Source organism: Globicephala melas, chromosome 13, assembly GCF_963455315.2.
Source record: "Globicephala melas chromosome 13, mGloMel1.2, whole genome shotgun sequence".
Classification (NCBI taxonomy): Eukaryota; Metazoa; Chordata; class Mammalia; order Artiodactyla; family Delphinidae; genus Globicephala; species Globicephala melas.
Window position 1 is genome coordinate 27,828,641 of NC_083326.1, and position 16,166 is coordinate 27,844,806.

The 16,166-nt window shown below is 49.7% G+C and overlaps 1 protein-coding gene across 1 annotated transcript; it reads left to right on the top strand.

Moving 5' to 3' along the window:
• Nucleotides 1-1,354: 1,354 nt before the first annotated feature.
• On the top strand, nucleotides 1,355-12,786 carry GALR1 (galanin receptor 1). Its single transcript, XM_030868223.2, has 3 exons — nucleotides 1,355-2,020; nucleotides 5,496-5,561; nucleotides 12,469-12,786. The coding sequence occupies exons 1-3, from the start codon at nucleotides 1,355-1,357 to the stop codon at nucleotides 12,784-12,786; spliced, it is 1,050 nt and encodes a 349-aa protein (XP_030724083.1).
• The last annotated feature ends 3,380 nt before the right edge of the window (nucleotides 12,787-16,166 follow it).

Genomic DNA, 16,166 nt, shown 5'->3' on the forward strand with positions numbered 1-16,166 from the left:
TCTCTCTAGTTGTGAACCAGCAAGATTATAAACAAGGGTAATGTTTACTAACACTACTACAGTACACTTAAACAGCTTTTTTTGTGTGTGGGGGGCGGATCCACATTTTACAACAGTGGTATTAAACGTGTTCTTTTCACTTCACGAATATTTCACGTCTTCTGTTTATGTCACTCAGATTTGTAACATAAGGCAAACTGATCTAAAGTTGGACGATGTAAGCACGACACCTTCCCCTTTAATCTTATCCACATTTATCAAGAAAACTCAAACAGGCCACTCGTTTTTCTTTCCTGCTTATTTGCTCCCTAGCAGCGGGCAGGGAGGGGCGGTTGGGATTAGGGACTTTACAAAAACTCCAGGTTGCCTCAGGGCCAATCACCGACTTCTTGGGCTTTATTCCTGGGGTAGGGAGGGCTCTCCCCGACCGCCCCCCACCCCCACCCCCGGAGGGCTAGGATAAACGGCGTTGACAGATACCGAGGCCTGCGCGCCGCCGCCTCCCCGCCCAGCGCGCACGGAGCGCGCTTTGCTTCCCTTGCCGGGGCAGGGGCTGCACGCGGCGTTTGTCGCCTTCGCTGGACGCAGGCAGGTCCGCACCGCGCGGAGGAGAGCGCGCGCGGCCGATCGTGGCGAGGAGGTGGGCGGCGACCCATCCCATTGGGATTCGTCCAGTCTCTCCGCGCGGGGAAGCCCCCGGCGGGCGCGGATTTCCGCGGGGCTGAGTCCTGCCTACGTCTCAGTGGCGACGGAGTGGCCCCCTGCCAATGCCCACAAAGGCACAGAGCACTCTCCCGTTTGACCGAAAACCGCGAGGGGAGAGAGGCGCCGGCCGGTTGGGAGGCGAGGGCAGCCTTCTCCACGAACCGGGCGGTACGTGGCCGCGCGCCCGGCTGTGTCCCCAGAGCGCCGCGGGAAGGGAGAGGCTCAGAGCGACAGGTGCAGCCCGCAGCCACTCCCGGGACGTGGGAGACGACCTGCAGGGGCTCGGAGTCGGTAAGGCGCGGAGAGGGCTCTGTCCACCCCCAGGGCTGCACCGGCAGGTCCCTCCTCCCGGGTGCGGGCGGATCAGCGGGCGGTGGTGCCTGGGCAAGGGGAGCCCCGCGTTCTCCGGACAACCGGCACGGTCTGGGAAGGTCCAGTTCCGGCTCCGGTCCGTGTCCTCTCTCGGGCAGCCCCGTCCAAAAAGACGGTGCCACTAGGCACGGGCGCCCGGGCGCGTGCCCATCAGGGAGGCTCAGGCTCAGAAACTCGCGCTCTGCGTGCCAGGGGCTGGGTACCCCGGCTCCCCGCGGCGCCTTCCTTCCCCGGCCAGCACCCTTCGCCGGCGCGACCCGGGCGCCCCCCGCGCGCCATGGAGCTGGCGGCCGGGAACCTCAGTGAGGGGAACGCGAGCGGGCCCGAGCCCCCCGCCCCGGACCCCAGGACTCTTTTCGGCATCGGCGTGGAGAACTTCATCACGCTGGTGGTGTTCGGCCTGATCTTCGCGCTCGGCGTGCTGGGCAACAGCCTGGTGATCACGGTGCTGGCGCGCAGCAAGCCGGGGAAGCCGCGCAGCACCACAAACCTATTCATCCTCAACCTGAGCATCGCCGACCTGGCCTACCTGCTCTTCTGCATCCCCTTCCAGGCCACGGTGTACGCCCTGCCCACCTGGGTGCTGGGCGCCTTCATCTGCAAGTTCGTCCACTACTTCTTCACCGTGTCCATGCTGGTCAGCATCTTCACCCTGGCCGCGATGTCGGTGGACCGCTACGTGGCCATCGTGCACTCGCGGCGCTCCTCCGCCCTGCGGGTGTCCCGCAACGCGCTGCTGGGCGTGGGCGTCATCTGGGCGCTGTCCATCGCCATGGCCTCGCCGGTGGCCTACCACCAGCGCCTCTTCCACCGGGGTGTCAGCAACCAGACCTTCTGCTGGGAGCAGTGGTCCAGCCAGCGCCACAAGAAGGCCTACGTGGTGTGCACCTTCGTCTTCGGCTACCTGCTGCCACTCCTGTTCATCTGCTTCTGCTACGCCAAGGTGGGCCCGGAGGCGGCTCCTGCGTCCCTGCACCCCTTTCCGGGACCCGCAGCGGCCCCGCCCCTTTGCCCTCATTCCTCAGAATTTTCTGCGGGGACCGCGCGGTGACCCTTTCCTGCTCCCTCGGCCTCGGCTTGGGCTCGCGGGTCTGACGTTGCGCGGAAGTTACTCGGAGTTTGGGCAACGCCAGGGAAAGTTTGCAGCAGGTCACTTTCCGGGCGCCCGTTCTCTCGCCCCGGCCCGGGGCCCTGAGGTTGTCCCGGCGGAAGGCGGCGTCAACGCCCACTTCTCAGTAGGGGAAACCGCGCCGCCCCTTCAGCCAGCGCGAGGGCTGCCCCACGTGGCCGCAGGGTCACGGCGAGCGCTCCATCCTCCTGAGCGCACGCCTTTGCCAGGTGGAGGCTCCGCGCCCCTCCACAGCCCTCAGCAGGGCCTGATGGGGAGATTTCCCTGCCCGCGGGGCGCACAGGGTCGGGGGGGCCGGCGGGGACCGGCTCTGTGAAGCCGCTGCTTCTGGCGACAGAGCTTTGACTTTCGTCTTATACACAGGTTGGGCGTTACAAATCCAAGTGGTTAGACAGTGTTTCTTCACGGAGTCTTGAGGGAGTCTCCAGAGAACTTGGGGTGGATGGGCTTCCAGCTGCTGCTTCCCCGTTTCAGTCCTTTTAGGAAGGGGTAAGGAATATGAAGTGCCTCAGGGGGCAAGTCTAAAGCCCTATCGCTGAGAGACACACTGTTGACACACCTCTGGTCCCCTACCCCTGCACCTCCTTATTGGGAAAATGGCTGTTAACCTTCCTGGTGCCAGCCTCCCCCTCGTAGCTCAGCACAATCACATTCTCTTTCATTAATAACACATGATTCTGAAGATTTTATACTGATCTGAAAGTCTTGTTTATACTGGAGTAAAAGTATATGCTGGATAGTTAAGAGACGTGATTCACAGGGTGAGCTCCGCTCTCCCCCACACACCCTCCCCAGACCCATCACCATGAGAAAAATACTGCTGTAACCACATTCTGAAATTTCCACCATTTTCTGTTCATCTCCCTCTCTGTATCTCTCATTCTATTTCTCATAAGGCGGGGACTCTAGGACTCTGAATAATCAGATGAGGTAGAACGGCAGTCATTTCTTATATTCAATTCATAGAGCTTTTTGGGTTTTTTTCCCCCCCAGCAGAAATCTTGACTAAAAGCTACCTGGTTTTGTTTGTCCCCTCCCCCCACATCATCTGTGTTGAGTTATGTCTGTTTTGAATGGTAATATTTCTGGATGTGATCTGAAAGAATGTCCTGCATCAAAGGGTTATATATAAAGAGATGTGGTAACTGGGGAAATTGGGAGGTCACTGCAGCTTAGCTCTTCAGTAAATGGCTGTTTTATTCATTTCATCTTCTGCAAACGCAAATCAAAGCTTGGTTTGCACAGCCCAGTGGTCTCCAGTGTGCGCTATCTCACTTAATCTGCAGGCCACCCAGTGGGTTGGAGCTATTGTGCATATTTTACTGATAAGGAAAGAGGGTTCTGGAGGAGTGAAGCAGCTGACCCAGACTATGAAGCTGGTAAAGGCTTCAGGGAGGATTTCAGTGCAGGGATTCCCAGTCCCCCAAGAGAGGGGCAATTGCTGAGGGCCTGTGGGGCATGGACCTTGGGACTAGAGTGACTCTTACAATATTTGCTTCTTCAATCATCATGACATGGATTAGACTTGAAGCACATTCTTCCTTCATTTCCCGAAAGTCTTTGGGGAACATAGTTCAGGTCTCCTTAATGGAAACAACAAGGTAAATGTCTAGGAATAAATTAGGTTACATTTCTGTCATTTGAGAATTTATACAAGTCACACATAGGGCAAAATTTAAAATTTTTCAAAAATTCAAAAAATATATGATCATTGGGATAGTTTTTATATGGAAATAGTTTGCTTTTAAGCATAACTGGAACTTTCTTTGGAATTCAAGGTAATATTTGCATATTTATTCCAAACATACTTGGGTGTTTTCTCCACTGACCACTCAGCAGCATTCCTTAGGCGTTTTGCAGTTACCCAGACGTGATCCCCCCGAGTTTGTGGAAGGAATGAGTAACCCCCGGGGTAGTGTTAGGAAGCAGGTAACATTTGACTTTTCCATATGGAGTCCTCTCCAGGTGGCCGTCTCTGATTTTGTTTCGCTGTGTCTCCTCTTGTCCCTTGCTTTCGGTCTTCTGGGAAGGCTGTCCCCAAAGAACCTCGCCAGGCCGGTCCTCGCCAGGCAGGGTCCTGTCCAGCCCTTTCCTTCCCCTGGAAAGTTCTCATTTGTTCCTGCCAAAGCCTCTCTTCTATCTTCGCCTTAGATTTGATTTCTTATACCCCAGTCTCTGTTGGCAGGACAGTAAACTAACCCATTGTCAATGTGCAGAGAGTGATCCCAAACGTCCCTGTAGCAAGTGAAAGTCTTGTCTTGCAGAGGATGCTAAGCCTCTGTAGGAAGTGAGAAGTATCTCAGTAGAGCTGGGAATTTGGAGTCGGAAGTTCACGCCCCCCGTGATGGCTGTTTGACCTGCATAGGAATCGTGAGGGTGTGAATAAGTCCCCTGGCTTCCCAATCAGGGAAGGGCCGTCCAGAAGGGCTGCATCCCGCCGAACGTAGCAGGCTTTCACAGTAAGTCCAGTTCCATTAAATTACTTCCGTGCTGCGGCGCTTCAGGGGGACAGAGAGGTGGCTGGAACACTGCTTCCAGTTTTTGGAGAGACTCATCGAGTAACCGGTGGACAGTCTAAAGCCCTTAGTCACCCAGAGCTAATTTTCCTTAGATTTTTCACTCAGATGGGATGTAAGAAAGAACTCAACACCAGTGTGGCATATGTACAGCCGTCTCGGCCCTGTTGTATAGCTTATGTTGTAAATTCTTACATAGAACCAAAGTGACTCACATCATTTCTCCTGAGTATTACATTGGCGAGAGAAGACAAAGCTAGTTTCTCTAAGGAAGGAAACCAGTGTCTCCCTGGAAGCCTTCCTGATGGGACATTAATTGTAGAACCTTGCTGAACGGTCTTCCAGTCATCAGTGATGCTGGAGGGCAGTCTGTAGTTTTTCCGTGTATCTAGGATTTAACATATGACAGGGAGCTGGGGATTGTTAAAATGTAGAATCTTGGGGGAAGCCAAGGTGGAAGGGAGACCAACAAGGATGCACATATGGGTAGCGGTGTGGCTCTTTCTGGACGAAACCGCAGAGCTCCCTGCACCAGAACTCTCTGCCAGCAGGTGCTCCGGCCACAGATGGCACCTGGGCACCCCTCAGGGTTAGAGGAACAGGTGTCCTTGGCAGTTCTTAGTCATCATTACTCCACCACCTCATGTGAATTTCAGTTTGAATGACGTTGCAAATGACGGTGGTCCCATTTCAGAACGTCAAGAAGTGTTGCAAAATGGACAGTGATGTGTGGGGTCTGAGACAAACCGATTTTATTAGTCTGTGTTTTTCAGGTCCTTCATCATTTGCACAAAAAGTTGAAGAACGTGTCAAAGAAGTCAGAGGCATCGAAGAAAAAGGTAAAAATATTCGTGGACTTACAGCCTGTGCGCGTTTCTAGAGCTCAGTTTACGTATACTCTTAGCTCTCCTTGCAGCCACCCTGTGCCTGTGATGTTTTGGTTCCTGGGTACAGAGATTTGAGATGAGCCTCTTACCACTAGGCAGAGGGTAGAAATGGGAAGTGAGCTGTTGAGGGTGGCCAGGTCACCGTGCTGCGAGAAAACGTGGATGGAAGTCTCGGGAGGGATGGAAGTCTCGCGAGGGATGGAAGTCTCGGGAGGGATGGAAGTCTCGGGACGGGGTGGGGGGTGCATTTTCTGGATTCTCAGCCTCTTGAGAAGGTATGTGCTAGGTTGGTTGGGACAGAGTGTCGAGTGGCTGGATCCACACTTTGCATGAAACTACCATCATGTTATTGTGTATTGACCGTCTCTGATGTGATGCCAGGAGGCCCTGTCTTAATAATCTTTCGGGAGAGTGTTGTTACAGCCTCTCCCTGAAGCCTCAGAAGTAGATGCACTGTTCGTCTCTCTTCCTCCCAGACTTCTGCTGACTTTGGCCCCGAGGGGAGAGAACTAAAGATGGGAGGGGCCTCGGGGGATTTCAGCCCATTTTTAATTGTCTTTTTCATCCCGTGAATTCTGAATTCCGGAAGCTTCTCCTGAAGAGTATTACAGCATCTAACATCCTGCAGTTTATCACACTTCACATTTTGAGGAAAAACTGTTTTACAAATCAGGATTAATTTACCTCTTATTCAGATAATATCTATATCATCTCTGATTTTTAGAAAGTAGAATGAAAGTTGATGAGATTATTAGGCCCTATGATTAGGGAGGAGGAGATTATAACCAGCATCTTTACCCGCAAATATTACTCATAACATCTTAAAATACCTTGTTTTTCCTTCTAAATATTTATTATGATCAAGGACACATAATTTGCAGAAATTATAGTTTAATCAGATTTGCTTTTAAAACTTCTGCATAAATAAAGTACAGCTCTTCCTGACTTTTCCTTGTTTATAAACAATAATGTGGCTAAAAAACACACCTGTTCTCAGAGCCCGTGAAAAGAAATAGCAGAGAGTTGGTTAAAAAGCACAGAATTTAGCTCATATTTGAAGAGGTTAACACCCTGGGGGAGGGTGGGGGTTGCTGAACTTCTGCAGAGGTTATGCCCTTGGAACGTGGTACCTGCTTATGACTGATGCCAAAGATTTTCTGCCTCTTGGCAGGAAGGAAATAAAACTTCTTCAGCATTGGCTGGATCTTACTTGCATGCTACAGTTAGTTTTAGTCTCTATATTTGAAAACTGTTGGAGAGAAATTGCGGAGGTTCCAGAGGAGAAAAAGTGATTAAAAGAATGAAAATAGGGCTTCCCTGGTGGCGCAGTGGTTGAGAGTCCGCCTGCCGATGCAGGGGACACGGGTTCGTGCCCCCGTCCGGGAAGATCCCACATGCTGTGGAGCGGCTGGGCCCGTGAGCCATGGCCGCTGAGCCTGCGCGTCCGGAGCCTGTGCTCGGCAACGGGAGAGGCCACAGCAGTGAGAGGCCCGCGCATCGCAAAAAAAAAAAAAAAAAAAAAAGAATGAAAATAGATCTTGGAAGAAATGATTAGAAAAGCTTCTGTTTTACAGTAAAATGATCTAAAGATCAGTGATTAGTTTAACATTTACATCATTTGGTTTTATGTGTATACGTGTGTGCATGGGGGGTGTGTGTGTGTACATGTATATGTGTGGGTATATATTCTATACGTATGTGTAAATGTAATTCTTACCATGGGAGAAGTTCTCAGCATTTGGAGGAGGGAAGCTTTTCTCTTCGATGCTCACAACCTCTGACCCTTAATAACCACTGAACAGATGGCAGATCTCTTTTGATATATTTAATTGCCTCTTTGTTTGCACAGAACAAATAGAGTGTGGTGCTGGGGCGTGTGTGTGTGTGTGTGTGTGTGTGTGCGCGCACCTGCGTCTAGGCAAGGGATAGCACACAGGTGCAGGAGTGGGGTGGGAAGAGGGAATGGGAGAGAGAGAGGAGAACAAGTAGACGGGAGACAGAGGGGGAAGAGCAGAGGGTCCAGGATGGAAAGCCAGCTTGACTGTCAGCCCTGAAGGCGGAGACTGGATTGTCTCATGGTGATGCCTCCCCGGGTCTTCGCGCAGAAAAGTGTTCCTGGTGTGTATACATGTTCAGTTGCTGGCGGATGACGGGGTGATGCGATAAGATTTTGATAGTTCCTTCATTTCAGCTGCGCCCATTTCCAGCTCCCCTCTCAGTGGCTGAGTAGGGCACCTTCCTCTGTGCTGTATCCACCCACCTGGGGACCCCTTAGTGTTAAGGCTGGTAGCACTCACGGGGCAGAGAGTTGTTGGGTCTTCCATCACAAATGTGCCGAACAGTTATCCTGCATGTTTGGAGGAAAATACAAATGAAGAGTGTGATTTCCGTGGCCAAAATAGTAGTAATCATAGTACAGAGCCCTGTGCTTCATTAATGCCAGGCTCTGCTGGACATAAAGACACGTTTTCTGGCACAAGGCTGATTAGATACTAAAAGGAGATTCTTAAACAATTTCCGCGAGACTTCCCAGTGGGACAGACCTCCCCACCGGATGGTTCCTTCTAATAAGGAAGCAGATGCGAGGCCCTTTTGGTACCCTCTTAACCACGAGGTTCTTTCAGCAGCTGCTCTTTTTTTCCCCTTCTGGCTTGAAGTAATTCAGCAAGCTTTCTGGCCGTCATTTATACAATTCACAAAATGTTTTTCATCACTCTCATCTTTTAGTCACTTTTTTCTTCTCTGCCAAGTTCCATTAGACGGATTATGAATAAAATTCTTTGAAGAAAAAATAACGGATGTCTCAGGTGGCTTGAAAAGGAGCATCTCAGAGGAGGAGAAATTAGTATTTTCCAGATACTTTCAGAGTGAGGAGTAACAAGAAGACAGGCTAATAAAACACCCAACCTCGAGTATAGGAATTAGTACAGAGATTTAGCACATGACCTTAAATGATACCTTCTTCTCTATCAGACGATGATACAGTGGTTCTGTACTCTGCACAGACACGTGGGGAAAGTAGGAGGTGCATCGGATGCACGTCCATCTGTGATTGAGGCCAATGGTAACTGTAAGAAATGAAAATAGCCTCATTCCCCACAGAGGGGACTTGTCTCCTTACCTGCTGACATTTCAAAGGAGAAGAGAGGAAGCAGCTTTAGCGAATCCTACCGAGGAGACGGCGTGGGTCAGCCTAGGCGCTGTCAACATGGAGGAAATACTTTAGCCTTTCACTTGGGGTGGATGAGATGATTTGCTTTTGTTGTGGCCTTTGTGGAATTCTTCACCGGTTCTTCAAACACCCGATTGAGATGTTTAGAAAGGCAGGTTCCTGGGCAGCTACCTAATTCCCGTGACCTGTGGAAGCAGAGCCATCGGGCATGAGGCCCAGATACCAGAATTTTTGCAAAGCTCTGCCCTGCGTGATGATGGTGCGCTGATCTGCTGGAAACCCGGTTCGTGGTTGTTAGTACAACGCCTTATTTTGACCAGGTCTTGACCTGGAGCTGGCGTATTCCAGGCGCCTGCTTTCTGAGTCGGGTGTTGGAAGCAGTGCTGGCTGCAGGCCCTGTTCTGCAGTGTGGACTTCTCTCCTGCATTCCCTCCCACGTCTTCCCAGTTCCCTGGACCCAGAGGCATCTGCAGCAAGCCTGTACTGCAAAGGAGACAGAGGAAGAAGCCGTGTACCGCCTCTGCCTACACGCAGGGATGCGCTCACCTAACGTGATGCCATGGCCGTGTGGACGCCTGCAGGGCTGCGGGGCTGAGCGCCAGGGCCCGTGTGCAGGGCGCCCACTGCTGTACCAGCTCTGACGGGCTGAATGCCTGTGAAACAGGCGGGAACTAAGTAGTGAACCCTTGCTGACACGAAGCGGGGAGCACAAACATTCTATTAAACTCTTTTGGGAACAGGCTTCGATAAATGATACAGTTTATATAAGTACCGATTGAGTATTCTTCCCTAATTTATATCGTAATTGTAATCCGGTCACATTTCAAAGCTACAGGTAGACCGAGAAAAAGAACCTCGTTCATGGTTCTGAAAAGACCAGTGGAACTGCTAAAAAATAAAAGGTAGATGTTGAATGGACTTGGGTAAACAGACAGTAACAAACACCCCAAAGAAAACATACCATACTGCCCATTGCCCTACAGTGATGCAAAGATACAGCACGGCTCTCGTCAGTACGCTGCGGGGTGTACTTCTGCCCTAAGCTTGGTACTTAGTAAGAACTTCCTAAAAGGGACAGTGAGACAGAATATCCAGAGAGTGTTTTGTGAAGCACAGAGATCTTCTTATTGTCTTGGAAAGAACAGACGATGTGTTCCGTTCTGTTTGCAGGTGGAGTTATGTCTAGATGGTTTTTATTAAAGCGTCTGGGAATGTGTCCCGCACACTAATGGGTAAACAGGTTGACAGCAGACAGTCCCTTACTGTATGTGAGCGGATTGCTGTTGGCTTTGTGCGTCACGTGGTCGGTGGCTTCAATCTGCATACCTGCCACCCTATAAAAACCCGTCCTCAGGTTTGTACCTGAGTTGTTTGAAGCGTTGAAATGGACCAGGCCCAGTCAGGGAATTGTCAGGTTGGGTCACCCTCTTCACAGGCCAGGAAAGTGAAGCCCAGGGGGGTGACATCAGTTTTCAAAGGTCGCTAACCCGTTTATGGCTGATGTCGGTCCTTGGCTTCTGCACGGTCCGTGCACCTTCTGATGGTGAGCTTAGCTCTCATCTCCAGCCCCGCTGACCACTGCGTTTGCCTTGACCTCGACCTGAGGTCTGAGTGTCTCCTCTCCCGTTTCTGCCTGGGCTTCCCGGCTTCCAGCCCGTGTCTTGGACAGACTTCCTCTCTGAGTCAGTCTGCTACCTCGTGCCCCTCCTGGAGGAGCCTTAATCCTTACCTTCGGGGTGTTGTTGTCCTTAACAGCAGGATTCTAATTCATGGGGAGTAATAGGAACGTCATCTTGTCAGGTGGGAACATTCCTGCAGGGCCGGGGTCTGCGCTTCTCCCGGGGAAGCATGTGTGGGTCCACAGTGGTTCCCTAGTTGTGGAATCACTTTGCTCCACCCTGTGAGATTGTAGGAGAAAGAAGCCTCCTTCCTTCTTTCTCTCTCCTTCCCCTCAACCTCCCCCCCGCACACTCGTGGATCCCAGTCGAGATCCCAGTCTCTCTAGAGGGGAAGGTGGACAGGGGACCACCAGGGAGTGCTTACAGTGGATTTAGGGTCGTGACTGGGAGGGGATGATGGGCACCCGCGCTCTCCTGCTCTGGGAGGTGTCCTGATGGTCACGTTTCCACTCTGCACGTTCAACACAGTCTTTAGAGCATCACAGCCTGGGCTTGATCTGAGGAGGAAGAGAGGCTCCCGGATTCCCAACCTCAGGGGAGAGACGGAAAGCATCTCTCTCTCTCTCTCTCTCCCTCTCTCTCTCTCTCTCTCTCTCTCGTCTTTAATATTCCTTTCACCTTCAAGGAGCAAACGCCCTAGAAGAGAATGGAGGGGTATGGGTGCTGGCGCAGGAGAGCGAGCCAGCAAACGTCCCCCCTGTGATTCAGTCACAGGACTGAGCCCACAGAGCTGCCCTAAGGCTCTGCGGTCCAGACAGCCCTGGGTGCTCGGAGACGAGGATGCGGCTGCCGTTACCAGGTAGACCTTGTGGGATGTTCTCTCCCCGAGCGCCCGCTGTTCAGAGCACGGCTTGGGATCACAGAGACCGGCCTCCAGCTGTAACTCTGCGTCCTGCCGGGGGGTGGGGGGCGGTGGCGGGCAGCAGGCCCTGTCCTAGCCAGGCTAGGTCTCAGCGTCCTCATCTACACCGCGGATCATCACGCGGTCTGCCCGGATTCGTGGCAGCGAGTGAAGAATGCAAAGCCAGCAGTCAGCCGAGGTCGCCTCTCGGTGCCCCCACCCAGCCCTGGTTCTGCCGTCAGGCGGTTGAGCCCAGCTTACACGCTTTTAGGGAAGAAACCAGCTGATGGCTTTCTATTTTATACTTTAAAAATTGTTAATAGCCCACTGTCTTTTGTTCGAATCCCTAGAGATGGAGTTTTCAGTTAGTTGCGCTGTTGGCTTTTCAACGTGTCCTGATTTGGTGGTGATGGAGCACAGGAAAAGTGTCCCAAGACTTAACCCCAGCCCTTTAGGTTTGCAGCCCGTGGCGGGCACTCAGAACAGATGCAGCGGGGAGACGGGGGCACACGCGTGGTGCGCGGGAGGGAGGGCTCCTCTCGTGCCGAGGTTCTTGCCCAGGGAAGATCTTCTCCCATCATCTGCTCAGCAGAAACCTCAAAGGACGCGTGTGGACCCTGCCTCTGATTTCTAGGTGTTTCAGATTCAGGAGTGGCAGGGAAGGGTGGAGACACAAGCAAACAGGGAGACAGGCCCTGAAATGGCTCTCTGGACCCACTGCACGTGTTGGGAGTCTCTAAGTTTGTCCAAGTTCAACAAGGAGAAATAAACATCTCTTCTTGTCTGTTGAGGCAACTCTCGGAAGCAGCGTTCACGAGCTCAGCTGAGCTGCCTCCCTGGGCTCAGTCCCACTGTGTGCTGTGCATCGGGTTGTAAAGTTACCGTGTTCAGTCTGTGTGTTCCTGTTGCCATGACTCAAAGCACGCTTCCTGTTATCCATACGCGTTTCACGTACCTGCTAGAATTATTCCCTATGGAGGGTCAAGGCCGGTCCCGGGGAAGCTTTGAACAAAACTGCTGTGCGAAGTGAAGGTTAACACCTAAGGCGGATTTAGTACGTACTTGATCCTGTGAGAATACACAGAAAATTCTCTCAGGGCGTGCTGTAAGAGGCTGGGTTCCTTTCCTGCTGTAATCGATGCATCGCCTTTCTTTTCCTTCTCCTAGACTGCGCAGACGGTGCTGGTGGTGGTCGTGGTTTTCGGGGTCTCCTGGCTGCCTCACCACGTCATCCACCTCTGGGCTGAGTTTGGGGTCTTCCCACTGACGCCCACCTCCTTCTTCTTCCGGATCACCGCCCACTGCCTGGCGTACAGTAATTCCTCCGTGAATCCCATCATTTACGCGTTTCTCTCTGAAAATTTCAGGAAGGCTTATAAGCAGGTGTTCAAGTGCCACGTTCGCAATAAGTCACCTCTTAATGACACTAAAGAAAATAGAAGTCGAATAGACACCCCGCCATCAACCAATTGCACTCACGTGTGAAAAAAGATCAGCGTGTTCTTCGTGCGGCGTTTCCATACTTGTGGAGTAGACACGTAAAAAATACAATGAGGTGTTAAACAAGGCAGCAACTTGTTATCTTAACAACAATTCATATTATATTAATTAAATTCCACTTATGTTTAAAAAGTACTTTGATCTACCTGGAAAATCCCTAGGTCTAGTGAAAATTATTTCTAAATTTTATTTTATTTCTAAATTTGATTCCATAAGCGAAAGAGAATAAAATAGTTTTATACCTCTTAAGAAATGAAAGTTTAATAGAATTCCCTACATTTGTTTAGTTCTTCATAGGATAAGGAATAAGGACCTAGAAAGATGGCCAGGAATATTTGTGATCTACATTTTGAAGCAAATTTATTTAGAAAACGTGTTTGTGCTTTAGTTCTTCAATTTTAAGATAAGGGGTAATATTAAAACTGTGTGTTTTAAAATACGATCATGGACACATGAAAGTGTTCCCTGAGTTTTATTTTTGCGACCGTTTATATAGAGACACTGCTATTTGATGGAAATAAGTTTAGTGCACATGTCACATTTGCTCCCAGTTGTAAGTAGTGTACAGGGCTTCTGAGTTGTGCTGTGTCTGTCTGCAATCATGAGGTCCATTAAGTTTATCTCAGGAGGTCAGGAGGTGTTGCGGCCATGACCCTGGGTGTCAGCCATCGGGATGTCAGTTAAAAGCTATCCTGTGAACTTAGTCTTTATTGAGTTGACTAAAAAAATCAGGGAAGTCACCACCTGCAACTCTTCTAATAGCGGAAGCTGTGAATGAGATTCTGAGAATGAAATTGGACATTAAAATTTTATATATATATATATATATATATATATATATATGGCAAGGTATTAGCTATGCCTTGAATGTAATCTACCCCAAAGAGAGAATTTTAAAAATGTCAGTGAAGATGATGTACAGAAAATAATTTCCATAAATTCAGAAATCAGCAAGTCATATGAGATAATTGTCCTGCCATGTGGGGAAAGCATACACTAAGTGTTTGGTTCGGATAAATTTTGAAGAAAACAAATCTATGAATGGCTCTACCTAGGGATACCATATCTTGTACAAACAAATGCTTTTTTCATTAAATTTGTAATGATGTCTAATGTACATTTACCCCAAACATCATTCCCTCTGGAAATATTAATTTGGGGTTCAAATCCTCATGACTTGAGTTTCAAATGTAGTTTTTGTGATGATTTCATATTTACAATGAGAAAATAGTATGAAAAGATTAAATGATCCTATATTAGAAAATAATTCTCAGACTGTAAGACTTTGATCTATTTTAGGATGATACAAAAGCAAGAAGATTTTTTAAAAAAGAAATTTGTGTAATGTACACCTACCTGTGTCAAATCAGGACTTCATGTGAAATACCAAATTTTAGATCAAAAAACCCAACTCGATGTAAGTCTTTGCACGTTAACTTCTCTAGTTCATGAATTTACTTTCAAAGTTATATTCCTCCAGAAAACGGTGTTTACCTTTGCAACGGTATAAATAGTTCTCTGGACTGAATAGGAGAAAATTGTCAGAGAGGGTGGGAAAGCAAGCGCTTCCATGTTTGATGGCCAGGGAAAAATTATGTATATGTGTATGTGAGTATTTTTAAGAACAACGTAAGTCCTTTGCACGGAAAATTTGTTTGTACTTTATTCAGATATAGCAGCAGATACATTTTATCCTGATGATGATACCTCATGTGCTTTGCGGAACTTGAAGCTGCCGTTGTAAATGCCGGGACAACTTCTGGGTGTGTGAACGCTCGCGGCTGCACAAAGAGCTGCCTCCTGGTTGCCTTTGGACTTGCGTGGATGACGGCGATTCCCTGCACCATGGCTGTTCTCTTGTTTTCCTCTTCTGTTTTCCACGCACTCAAATGAGGTATTAAAACAAATACAGTAGCTAATGCTGCTCTTTTCTAAAAAGTGTTGAGAATGGGCTTCGGCACGATGTATTTACCCTTGTAATGCCTTGGTCCCTCGCAGATGACGTGATCACGGACTTGCAAAACCCAAGTGTGCTGAGTGTAAAAGCAGGTCGCTTCATTTTGTGGTCAGATACGATATTCTTCCTGCCATCGTCATTTTAATCAATTCCTCTTGTTCAGAGTTGAGGTTATCTCTTCCTCTAATGGGTTTTGTTGCTGATGATAACGTAGGTCTGCAAAGATGTAAAACCCTGTAAAGTTTCCTGAGCGAGGGGTTGCAGAAGAACTTATATTGCATCTGCCGACCAGCTGCTTCCTGGGGCTCCGATGTCCGCATGTGTAATTAAAGGGACCCGTTCAGAGGCCCCGCCCCTTCTTCACTGTATAACCCAGCCCCCTGCCTTACTCCCAGCAGCCAGGCTAAAGGAGAGACCCCCAGTGCGTCTTTCACGTCCGGCTGCTGGATAAACCTTGTTTTTCAGTGACTTTCAAAGAAAATTGATGCTTTCTCCTTAGATGTGGCTGCTTTAGTGCCCCAGGGCAGCTGTTATTTTTCTGGGCCTTTTCCTTCCCCATGGGGCGGTGGCTCTGGAATATTTACATAGCGGACAGGCATGCTGGCTGTTTCATATGCATAAGCAACAGTTTCGGTTCCCTGCTGGTGAAGATAGGGACTCCGATGAGGAGACTGTCTTGTCCTGTGTTCCCAGGTAGAGCGTAGATAGTCTCTGCTGTTCTGACCACGCATGTGCTCAGCAAGGTGAGGGCTGAGGCCGTTTTCTGCGTATCGTAGGGAAATACTTCTTCTGTAAATGGGATCGTTCTACCGCACACATCGGGAGGCAAACCATCGTCGTCCCCTCCTCCGGCTTTCCCAACCCCTGTGCTTCTATCCTAACTTGCTTCTAGGCTGAGTGCCTCACTCTGACATATACCATAGTAAAATTCCTCCTTCACCCCAGGCGTACCAGTGGAGGCATGTCTGAACCGCGTGAGCCGTGCGCGGCTAAAAGCTTCTGTGACTCAACTTCCGGTTGGGATCCTGCACTGCATTTGCTCAGTGTCTCAGTTGCATTGAGATGGTGCAGAAATGATTCCAAGACGTTAGCTGAAACCCAAGGTCAGACTTTTGGGCGGGAGAGAATCCATTCCCTTTCCACAGATGCCACAGATAAGCTGTGCGACCCCAAGTGCTTGTGTTCAAGCAGCCTTGCGTTGAGTAAAGCAATGTACTGTTCAGCTTCGTCATGTTCTTGCTTAAAAAGTTATTAAACATGTATATAAACCACGTGGTCCTGTAAGTTGAGTCAAGAGATCAAGGTGGCTCCTTCTGGAGACTTACCATCTGAAATTTGTCAATTTCCAACTGCACTGATTACAAATATCTTCCCGGTTTTAAATTTGTAAATGACTGTCTATTTAAGG